This window comes from Lynx canadensis, chromosome B4, assembly GCF_007474595.2.
Source record: "Lynx canadensis isolate LIC74 chromosome B4, mLynCan4.pri.v2, whole genome shotgun sequence".
In the NCBI taxonomy this organism is placed as follows: domain Eukaryota; kingdom Metazoa; phylum Chordata; class Mammalia; order Carnivora; family Felidae; genus Lynx; species Lynx canadensis.
The window spans coordinates 16,570,906-16,583,178 of record NC_044309.1 but is presented as its reverse complement, the minus strand read 5'-3'; the positions used below and the strand labels follow the sequence as shown (position 1 = coordinate 16,583,178).

The window sequence follows — 12,273 nt, the reverse complement described above, 5'->3', positions numbered from 1 at the left end:
TCATACATACATCTAACAACTCCTTCATCAATACCACTTAAGTCCAAGATGCTGTAGTCAGACCTGGGAAATCTACATCCCCAAGAGACTCCATGATAACAGATTTAGAAAATACCATTCCTACTAAGTAAAGGTGAGAGACGCTCCTTACCTTTGGAAAACAAGTCTTGCTTTATCTTAGGGGAAAAAATAGCTCGATTCAGACGAAAACACTTCTAATACAGAGATCAGACATCTGTAAACCTTTCATGGGAATCAAACCTCTAAAGTGGTTCTAAGAGACGTGAATACAGTTACTTCCCCCCAAGAACGGGAGAGCAGAGTCACTCTGAATGGGAAGCCTGTGAGTTTTTGTCGATATTCACCCAGGACACAGGGACTGCACCGAGTATAGGATTATGATAATATGCAAGGCTGAGAAATCACATTCATTTTAAGTGGGATTGTGTATCGAGAGAGATAAACAAGTATTTTTCTTAGAATTCTGGCTTTAACTTGAGAGACTACAATATTTTTTTTGTGAATTACTTCCCCATATTGCTCAGAATAATGCGATCATTGGGTGGGTGCATGGTCCCCAAACTTCAGCTGTAAGCAATGCTCTTGCAGCTGACGTGGGCTTATGGCCATGCCAGGCTGCTAGTGTACCCAGATTCTACCCCGGATCCCACCCCTTTGCAGGCCAGCAGGAGGAAGGGTTCTGGGTAACAGCATAGAATGGGAGCTACTGCGACCCAGAAAGCCTGAAGGAGCAAGGGGGGCAGGGAGTAAGACATTTAGGGAGTAAAAAGGAAGGGGGTAGCTAGCAGGAGACAGAGGAGGTGGGGTAAAAGGGAAAGTGGAGCAAAGAACCCCTCGCTCACTGGCTCCGTCAGCCCCAGCCCCGCCTCCCCACTTGAGGCCCCTCCCCCATCCCACCTAAACCTGCTCCCCTGTTTCTTTACAGATTCTTGAGTATGGAAAGACTACCCAGGACTCATGTTCTGGCTGCTTCCCATCAATATCATGCAAAGCCACTTGTTCTTGTATTCTTGCGATAATACTTACGTTTTCATTTTAAAAAATCCTTCGAGCATGAAAATAATCCTCTTCCATTTGATTCATAGCTATGTTGAATTAAATGATACTCTTTTTAAATGAAATTAAAGTTACTGTCATTACTATTCATTACTATCATTTTCACAGAACGGAGACACAAAAGTGAGGAGCCCCTCACATGTCTCTGTCTCCACCAGACGACATGCTCATGGCATTAAGTTTTATTTTGGGGCTATCGTTTAATAAAGGCAAATCCCTGGGAGGGCAGTTTTAAGTAGACATGGCAACGTGTACAGTATAATTTGCCCTAAAGTCTTAGCAAATAACCTACACGAACAGGAGAAGGTGAAGGAAAGAAGCAGTTGGTGGAAATAGAGCGATCATGTGATGCAGCCCAGGGCTGAGAGTCAGAAGATCTGTGTTCTGGTCTTCAGCCAATATGGATCACTTTCTCCATTGTAAACGGGGACAATGACACCCGTACAGGGGTGTGGTGGAGGGTGACGAGATAATAAGTGGGAAAGAACTTTGGAAGGGAAAACGTTCTCAACAAACGCAACATGTGCTTGTTACGCTGACGTGGGAAATGTGTCAAATTTTCTTGGTGGGAACGTTACTTACATTTCAATGGACAATATCCAAATAGCTTGTCTGTGTCATAATCTGGGGTGGTTCCACACCAGAGCCATCCATCCGATCGCCCAGCGCTCGTGCAATCTGCATACCACTTGTTTTCAAACTTGAATGGAAATGCACAGGTTGCCCCATTGGCATTGCCCAGCAGCGTGTACATGTCTAGAAGAGACATATCGACGTGCACTTAGAATGTCAGTCAATCTTCTCAAGGTTGACTTTCCGATAAGAAGGATGTCGAAAGAGGATCACACCTGAGGTCCCCACCCAGGGAATCCCTTTTTCTTTCCCTTCTGTCTCTACCCCAGTCTTTTTCTGAGTACACACAGCAGTCTCTATCAGGAACAATTCTAGGACCACTTCATTTCCACTGTCTTTTAGGACAGATTTGCCTCCTGCCTCACGTGAGGCAAAAGTAGTCAGCTATACTGACACCTGCTTGGAATTCTGCATTTCCTCCAAAACAGGGAAGAGCCCATCCTTCCTCTTGCTTGGAATCACAGAATTATTGAATCTCTAGATTAAAAAATAACCTTATAGCTGTATAACTCAAACGCACAGTCAAAACTTAAATCCCCGCCTACTTAAATCCTGTCAAGCCAGCCTCCACTGGAGTCCCTCAACAACTCTGAGAAAGAGTCAGAAGTTGGGCATAACTCTCTAATCCACATCACGGAAAGAAAGCACCGAAAACCATTTACGATTAATATCTGCTTTCTTAAAACTGAATTCAAACACAAGAGACAGAGGAAATAACAATTTGGGGAAATAACAACCTTCTATAGCAACGTACTTAGCCTCTCGCCACCAGCTGATATTCAGAATTTGTCCTAGATTAAAATACTCTTTTCCTAATTAAGTTTTGCAGATCCTATGCCTTTAAACAGTTCTTAAAAGATATCTCAGGGCACCTGGGTGGCTCAGTCGGTTAAGCATCTGACTCTTGATCAGGTCATGATCTCACAGTTTGTGGGTTCAAGCCCAACTTCAGTCTCCACACTGACGGCACGGAACCTGCTTGGGATTCTCTCTCTCTCCCTCTCTGTCTGCCCCTCCCCTGCTTGTTCTCTCTCTCTCTCTCTCTCTCTCTCTCTCTCTCTCAATAAATAAACTTTAAAAAAAGACATCTCAAAATTCATTTAGACAATATAAATCTTGTAAAACATGTAGCACAATACCCAACATATCTTAAAATCAAAACGCATGTTAAGCTCCTTACCCTCCTTCCTTCCCCCTTAATGCACTTATCCCGTCCTCCTGACAAAGCCAGCCTTATTTTCATTTACCTCAAAATTACTTTTTTGCCAATTAGCTAGTAGTTAGTCACTTCAAAACGCAATTCTGGCTTCTGTGCCACTAAGTTACAGGACTAGTTTTCCAAATCATATCTCAGATAGGGGACAGGCTAGATTTAGATATGATTATGCCACTCGTAACCGCTGGGGTTCCTGTTCCTTCGTATGAGGAAAATCTGTTAAGACCACTTCAGGGCTAGTTGTACTGTTCATTAAATTAGCCAAGAAATTGTCGACACTGGATTTATAGATACCAATCAGAAATGGGCTTTTCAGGACTAACCTGATGGTTTTTTTTTTTTTTATTTTTTTTAACGTTTATTTATTATTGAGAGAGAGGCACAGAGGGTGAGCAGGGGAGGGGTAGAGAGAGGGGGAGACATAGAATCCGAGGTAGGCTCCAGGCTCTGAGCCGTCAGCCCAGAGCCCGACGCGGGGCTCGAACTCACAAACTGCGAGATCGTGACCGGAGCCGAAGTCGGCCGCTTAACCGACTGCGCCACCCAGGCGCCCCTACGTGATGTATTTAACAACGCTGACGAAGCCACAAGAACGACATTCTAGTCCAGCCACTTTCACTGGCAAGCCATGCAATCGCAGTCAGTTTCTCTTCCACTGTGGTCCAAACTCCCAGACAACACTTAGATTCTTCTAAGTCTGTAATTCTGATTCTGTTATTCTAAAATAGTCCCTGACCTCGGCCAGTTGTCTCCCCCAGGTTTTCTTTAGAGAGACAGGCTCTACATATACCCTCTCTGTATTGTCTTCAGATAAATGTGTACTCTACAGTGAGCAGATACCAAGATCACTCTGAAAGCCTAGATCTTCCAGCAGGAATATCTTAAGTACTGAGAAAGACTTGGAGAGCAGCAAGTGTGGTCAATGGACCATCTTCATCCAAGCACCCAGGTGTTCATAAAAATAATTCAATAGATTCTTGGACTTTCCCCTCATGTGCTGATTTAGAGTCCGGGTAGGAGGGGAACCTTGGTATCTTCACTTGTAACAAGCTTTCCTGGTGATTCTTAAGCATATTTAAAGTTTGAGAACCACTATGCTAAACCCTCTGCATACTTGTCTCAAAGAATCCAAAGCAGGCTCCAGGCTCTGAGCTATCAGCACAGAGCCTGATGCGGAGCTCGAGCCCAGGAACCATGAGATCATGACCCGAGCCAAAGTCCGGTGTCCAACCAACTAAGCCACCCAGGCACCCCTCCAGTGATGTATTTTTAAATGAAATAAGAAGCCCCATGTCTTAGCACCAATCTTCGTGTTTTGAATCCCTCGGGACTATTTTACGATCTGTGGAATTTAACTCATTCAACTTTGGTTCACTCTTGCCCGGCTATAGTTTTCAACCAAGTTTCTCTTGAAATGTTATCTCTCCTATAACTTCTAAACCTTCATTATGTTCAATAAATGCTCCCGAATAGTCTCTTTCTGAACACTTTCTCTCTCTTTCTCTTTCTGCTCTCCCTATTCTTTATAAAGAAGGAAAATGGATGGGGCACCGGGGTGGTTCAGTTAAGCGTCTGACTTCAGCTCAGGTCATGATCTCACAGTTCCTGAGTTTGAGCCCCACATCGAGCTCTGTGTTGACAGCTCAGAGCCTGGAGCCTGTTTCAGATTCCATGTCTCCCTGTCCCTCTTTCCCTCGCCCCCCACCTCTCTCTCTTAAAAATAAATAAACACTTTAAAATTTCAAAAAAGAAGAAGGAAAATGGAAAGTTGACATGTTACGGCCTCACAAAGACTGAACTCTGGTGCTCTGATTAGCTATGATAACCAGGTTCAAGCAATCTTTGCAGCCCCAGTAACATAGTAATTTTGGAAACAGGTAATCTCTTATCCCAAAAGGCAGGCTCTTCCTCTGACCTTGAGGGTGTTGTAGATAACACTCCCAAATAATCAAGTGTCCAAACGTGGAATGTGGTGATAACATCATCTGACTCAAGAAAGCTTTGTAAAAGGCTTCAAGTTCTGCTTTATCTTTGTTTTTTTGTTTCTGTGCACAGCCACCAGAGGAATGAAATTTGGCCAAGATCAGAGAAAACGAAATACTCTGATTTTATTTAACCTTCAAGAGCTTAGGGAACCAACCTCACATAAAAGCCTTTTCTTAAAAAAAACCAGTCTTTCCATTAATTATAAATTGCTAACGCATCATTCAGGACTTTTTACCATGTATTCACTGTCAGGTTTTCATAGAAGATAGTTCAAAATGCAAACATCATCAGTTACTAATTCTACCACAGATTAAATAAGAATATGCCTATTTTCTCCAATTAGGTTCCAACTAAGAAGATGAGAAAAATGTGACAGAAGGAAGGCAAGACGGTCCATGCTTCCTACCTTCATAACCCCTGGCGCATAAGTCATCTGTGGTTCCATAGATTTTCCACCTGCTCCATAAGCCGGAGCCCTTGTAAAGCATAACATTCTTTTCTTGTTTATTGCCATAGTTAAAAAATAAATCTTCTCCCTTGATCCCCAAAAGCGTGTCATTTTTGCACTCCCATTTCTGAAATTCGCTCTTCGGATCACAGGCATACAGAGTGACAGCGACCCAATCCGTCTTTGATGGTACCCCCAGACATAATTTAAACGCCACACTCATAATCCGCGAGTCAGACACCCATCGGAACTTCTGTGCTTCGTTGTCTTGATTACAAACGGCTGTTTGGACCGCGCTGGGACTTAATGCTTCCACGCAGCGCTTGTGATCTTCATTATATATTAAAAATTGCCTCGTGTCTGTTTAAAAAAAAAGAAAGAAAGAAAGAAAAGATGTTAAAGGGGATACATGTGACAAAGAATAGTTTAGGTCAAAATTCCTAATATCTCCTCCGTAAAACTGATCTGGGAGAAGGGGTGATATGAATTCTGCCTGAGACAGCTCATTTCCCTTGAAGGGGGTAGGGGGTCCATGAAGCTAAAGAGAGAGAGAGACAGGGGGGAAGGGCCAGTCGCATGGCCCCCAGCAATCAGCTGGAAATCCTCAAGACCTGCGAGTTCACTCCTATAGCGTTAGGAAAAGGCCTGCCTTAAATGCACACAAAGGGTAGTGGAGTAAACATAAAAATTAAATAACCGAGAAAGAAATCATATCCATCTGAGAAAAGAAAAGTTAGATATGAATATAATAAGCTATAAAATTAGGTGCATGTGTTCCCCGGAATAGAATTTTGAAGACTGATTCACCTCTACTCTCTTTGAGATAGAGGAAACTCTATTCGAATTCTAACATTAGGGAGGTTTTTGAAAATAACTGATTTTATTTTAGGAAGTGTTTGCCTTTATATCCAGCACATTTTTGAACAAAGTGCTTTCTGGATAGCCCTACTAGAGAAGACTTTTGTTTTGTTTTGTTTTGTTTTCCCTTACAACAATAGGTAACTTAGAGATCTACCATCTAGAGGTAAGTTAGTATCTATTATATAGTTTAACTTTCATTTTATTGGCATACTCAAGATAGCCTTTGCATAACAAAAAGATGCAAAAATGTACCTGTAAGTGTAACAATGTGTCAAGTTTGCAGTAAAGGTTAAATAAATGCAAGTTCTTATACCATTTGAGGGGATATTTATGAGAATACATAAACGGTGTTGTTTTATTCTCGTAATTTGAGGCTGATGATTTAAATTAGTATGTGGAGATGGCTTATACTTATAGTACAGAGCTGCTAGCTGGCAAAAGTGAACTTCCTCTTGCCAAAAAGAAGAAGAAGGAGGAGAAGGAGGAGGAGAAGGAGGAGGAGGAGGAGGAGGAGGAAAAGAAGAAGAAGAAGAAGAAGAAGAAGAAGAAGAAGAAGAAGAAGAAGAAGAAGAAGAAGGAGAAAAAGAAGGAGGAGGAGAAAAAAAGGATCTGGTAAGCATATTTTTTCCCCTTACATCAAAACTGAATTCATGTAAAGGGTTTTCTTTTTTGTTTCTCTTTTTAAGAATAGACTAATGAAAAGAACTGACTTTTCATTTTATGACCTAAATATCAAACACTACTTCTGGAGTGTTACTAAATTCCTCCTACTTAAGTGGTCTTTCGAAATGAGCCAGTAGTATTGCAGATGTTTGAGGGTCTGACTAAATTAGCTCATTATTTTTAATCAAACCATCAGTGAAATACAGCAAAGGAATAAAAGTGCCACTAGCAGAGTCCTTTCACAGTTTACAAAACATTTTCACAAGCCATATTCTGTTTACTGTCCTCAACACCCCTGTGGGGTTAGCACCACTTACATTCTGAGGTCAGTTCTTGGACCATCAATTTAGGGCTTACAATGGACGTTTGCCTTGAAAGATTATTTTCCCCTGCCTCGCTCCCATCTCCGTTCTCATCCCACACTTGCGAGAGACCTCCTGCCTCTAATCCGTCTGGGCTCCTAATTTGGTGCCACTTTGAACCTTAGCCGGGTTCCTCGGCTGGGTTTCTCGTTTCTGCTGGTTTGATTTCTTGGAATTGGGACTCAATAGAGTCTCAATTCAGAACACCTGCTCCTTTTGGCTTCTCCGGAGTTGACATCTGTCAACGGAACATGCGATGCCCAAGCCGCAGCTCCTCCCAAGTAGCTGAACTCCTTCCCAGACTTGATCTCATCTTATTACTGCCTATGTCCTCATGTGACAAGATGAGGAATTTTCTGCGTTGGCAATAAAATGAAAATACTCATGATATGGTGTTTTGTTCATGATAAAACACAGGAGATAGGAAAACAAAAAGTTTAGAAGTCAATTACTATGATAATTTGCCACACACAAATGTAAATCTAGGCTCCTCTAATAGAATATGATAATGAAGTCTGGGGGCGCCCGGGTGGCCCAGTCAGTTGAGCGTCCAACTTTGGCTCAGGTCATGATCTCGCGGTTGATGAGTTCGAGCCCCGCATCGGGCTCTGTGCTGATGGCTCACAGCCTGGAGCCTGTCTCAGATTCTGTGTCTCCCTGTCTCTCTGCCCCTCCCCTGCTTGCACTCTGTCTCTCTCTCTCTCTCTCTCTCTCTCTCTCTCTTTCTCTCAAAAATAAATAAACATTAACAATTTTTCAATAAAAAAATTAAATGGTAATGAAGTCTAGAAATTTTGTCATATAGATCTTTGAATTCATCTCTAAGCCCTTTACCTTTAGTTTGTGTTTTCTATCCCAACTGTTGTTTTTCTATCTTCACATACCTTCCACTTTTCAGATAGTTTTGCTGAGTAACATCTATCTCATCAACAATAATATCTTCCATCTCATACTTTGGCATCACTGCAAGGCCAGCATTTATAAACCACTCAGATTCAGTCACGCAACCAGCTCATAGCCAGCTGTTTAAGGTAAGGTGCTTGAATGTCTTTGGGAACAGTTAGTGTTCTTCCTTCAGAGGTTTTTATACTTATTTGACTTGTAATTTATGTAACTAATTTTCATCTGTGGCTCCATCTTAATTTTTCTCCGCATATGATGGCACTTAATGACCAAATATCCAATCTTCTGTTTTTCATTAATGGCACCATCATCCATTCATATCCATAAGCCAAAAACCTAGGACTCATCATGGATTCTCAGCTTTCCTTCACTTTCTAGAACAAAAGCAGAATCTATTGGCTCTACCCAAAAATACACCGTGATAGGTAATTTTATGTATCAGCTTGGCTAGGTCACAGTACCTAGAAATTTGGTCAAACCCCAGTCTGGATGTTGCTGGAAGGTTTGTTTGTTTGATTGATAAGATTAACATTTGAATCGGTAGACTTTGGGTAAAGCAGATTACCCTCCAGACTGTGGGTGGGCCTCATCCAGTCAGCTGAAAAGCTTTAGAGATAACAGACTGAGGTCCCCGAAAAAGAAAAAATTCTCCAGACTGCCTTTGGACTTGACCTGCAATGTCAACTCTTTGTTGAGTTTCCCGTCTGCCAGGCTACCCGTGTAGATTTTGGACTTGTCAGCCTTCACAACTGCATGAGCTAATTCCTTAAATATTTCTCAAAAGATAGGTAGAAGATGATGATGATAGATAGATAGATGATAGATAGATAGACAGACAGATAGTAGATGATAGGTGGGTAGGTAGATAGATATATGATAGGTAGATAGATAGATAGATAGATACATAGACAGATAGAGAGAGAGAGAGAGAAAGAGAGAGAGGAGATACACACACATCCTATTGGTTCTGTTTCTCCAGAGAACCCTGACTAATACATACACTCTAATCCATTCTTTTCTGTCTGTCTCCATGGCCACTGCCCTAGACCATGCCACCATAGTCTTAACTCTGGTCGTCTTCTCTTTGAAATGCAATTATCAAAGAAGATAACACCTGCACCCAGAACCATAATAAAAGCAGAACTCCGTGTTGACCAGTTGGTGAGAAGAATCACATATGACTGTGAAATCATGAAGTGATAATTTTAAGTTTCCTTATATTGCCTAGCAATATAAGGAGTTTCCTGGGTGAGATGGGCCTAATTTGCCACCTGACTCCGAATTTCAAATCCTACCTAATGTAATGGGTTGTTCCCACTTAACGGTATAATACAGTCAGATTTCTGTCTGTCTTTGCAGTCTCTCTAGCAGATTGCCCGTGCTGTGCATTGCATTCCGGTTGAATGCTCATTCAATAATCAGATTGTTTTCTTTTTCTTCTACCTTTGTGAGAGGAGATTTTGTTTTTAACGGTATTTTCCCAACAGTGTCAACCCTTCGAGAGTGCACGGCTGCACAAAGGAGAAAAATATCCAGCTTCCACATCGTAGCTCACTAGGAGAGGCATGATCCAGCCGGCCGTCCCTGCTGTCACCCACCACCTTCCAGCCACAGGCCTTTCTGTTCCTCAAACGCTTCGCTTCTACTTTGGAAACTTCGTATTTTGAGTTCCCTATTCTTGGGATGCTCGTGAAGGTCCCAGGTCAAGTGTCAACTCCTTAGTGAGTAGACTATCCTAATTGTGCTCTTTTATTTTCTATATAATATTCATAACCATCTTAAAATATGTTCTTTTTTAAAAATCCCTTCAGTTATCAGGGTGCCTCGGTGGCTCAGTCGGTTAAGCGTCTAGCTCTTGTTTTGGGCTCAAGTCATGATCTCACAGTTGACGAGTTCAAGCCCCACATCAGCAGGCTCTGTGCTGAAGCCTGCTTGGGCTTCTCTCTCTCCCCCCCTCTCTCTGCCCTGCCCACACATGCTCTCTTTCTCAAAATAAATAAATAAACTTTAAAAAATCCATTTAATTATATTTTGTCTGTGTCCTTCTACTGAAATGCAAATTCTACAAGTAGAAAGAGCTAGCCTTTCTGGCTCAGTACTCTCTCCTCTCTTTTTGGAGCATACTAGCCTCTCAACAAATATTAGTTGAATGCATGAAAGAATATTAATTAAGTCTGAAGCATTTTGACTAGTAACCCAGATACATTATTTTATTTAGTAATTGACTGAGGGTGATGAATATATTTAATGTTACTTTTCCCCCTGAACATTTATTTTTACTGAGGAGCAATTTATAAACTTTTATAAAAGGTGTATTTGGAGGGGTGTCTGGGTAGCTCAGTTGGTTAAGTGTCTGACTTTGGCTCAGGTCATGATTTCACAGTTCATGGGTTTGAGCCCCGCGTCAGGCTCTGTGCTGACAGCTCAGAGCCTGGAGCCTGCTTCGGATTCTGTGTCTCCCTCTCTGGCTGCCCCTCCCCTGCTCTCTCTCTCTCTCTCTCTCTCAAAAATAAATAAGCATTAAAAAAATATTTTTAAGGAGTACTTGCAAATGAAAAGCTGCTATTTCGATTCAAACGTATCTACTCTGATTTCCTTTATTTATCTTTGACAGTAAGGAGCAGTGTAAGTTTGATATTGTCATTGTTAAACAATATAAGGAAATGTAAAATTATCACTTTATGATTTCACAGTCATACATTATTCCTCTCCCCAGCTATCAACATGGAGTTCTGCTTTTATCATGGTTCTATGCGCAATGTCTCTGATTTAAAAGGTCACATTTCTTCTGCTGAAAGTGATTCAAGGCCTTGACCAAAAGGCATTTTGTGCCATTCTTGCCACTATCAACCCCACCAATGTTTTATATGTACAAACATTCTATTTTTTTTTTTTTTTGTCTAGAGTAATCCTGATATCGTAAGCACTGCAAAGCTAACACATGAAGACAGCTGAATCAATGGATTCATTTCTTTGCCATCTCAATTATGGGATCGAATGAGTATTTTTCTTTCTTTTTGCTTTTTATTTTTTTTAATGTTGATTCATTTTTGAGAGCGAGAGAGAGAGAGAGAGAGAGAGAGAGAAACGAGCCGGGAAGGGGCAGACAGAGAGACACGGAATCCGAGGCAGGCTCCAGGCTCTGAGCTGTCAGCCCAGAGCCTGACGCAGGGCTCAAATCCACGGACTGCAAGATGATGACCTGAGCTGAAGTTGGATGCTCAACCGACTGAGCCACCCAGACGCCCCTCTTTTTGCTTTTCAAATACTTACACATCAGAAATTTCTTTGCAGAATTGAAGAGACCCTCCTTCCATCTTAACTCGATCTGCCTAATCTCATATTAATTCTTCAACACATATGTGCCAGGCACTGTGCTGGTGACATTGTAAAGGACAAACCAGAGACAAGTTCCCTGCCACTAAGCTCACACTGCCTGATGTTAATTCAAAGGCAGAAACCTCAAAGGTCAAAATACACTTAGGAAAGAAGCGGTAAGTTTCAATTCAATATCTCAAGTCAACATAACCGAAGAGGAGATATCCAGTAACATGAGTGTGAGTATTCTTTCAAGCATGTTTTAACAGTTTTAAAATTTTCCATAACATTGAGCAAATAAATTAGATTTCTGAATTTACAAGCAAAGAAAGTTAGGTTATTAAATGGGACTATCTAGAGATATGACTATTATATGCTATGTTTCCTTAGACATTTGCAGACTTTCCCCAGTATCAAGAAATAAGACGCTGACATGCAAACACGAAAAGCAATCTTTTGCAAGATAGAGAAGCTGGCAAAGAAGAAAATAAGTGGAATCCACTTATTTCTTTTTGCCTTTTGCCATTTCGGTGCATGGCAGCCCCACTCCCCAACGCCAGCACAACATCTGTGAGCCTGGGGGACGTTTTCTGGTCATCAGAGCTCCCTGCCCCACTGTGCCTACACACTGCAAAGACAAAGGTCAGAGAACTAAGGCCCCCCAGGAGGACCCCTTCATCAGTGACTGATAGCAATCGATGAATAAACGCCCCAAATCCCTGGCATGGTGGGAGGGATGATGCTAAGGCACATACTCTACACTGTCCCCCAGAGCGCCCCAGCAGGGCTGAACCCCAGTTGTCCAC

At 41.8% G+C, this 12,273-nt stretch overlaps 1 protein-coding gene across 1 annotated transcript in view; it reads right to left on the bottom strand.

Moving 5' to 3' along the window:
* MRC1 (mannose receptor C-type 1) overlaps positions 1–12,273 on the bottom strand; it is a 98,384-nt gene that overhangs the window by 78,875 nt on the left and 7,236 nt on the right. Inside the window, exons 2-3 of the mRNA XM_030322004.1 lie at positions 5,319–5,720; positions 1,660–1,833 (exon numbers count right to left, since the gene is read on the bottom strand). Coding sequence (XP_030177864.1) covers positions 1,660–1,833; positions 5,319–5,720 — 576 coding nt within the window. The remainder of the gene's footprint in view (positions 1–1,659; positions 1,834–5,318; positions 5,721–12,273) is intronic.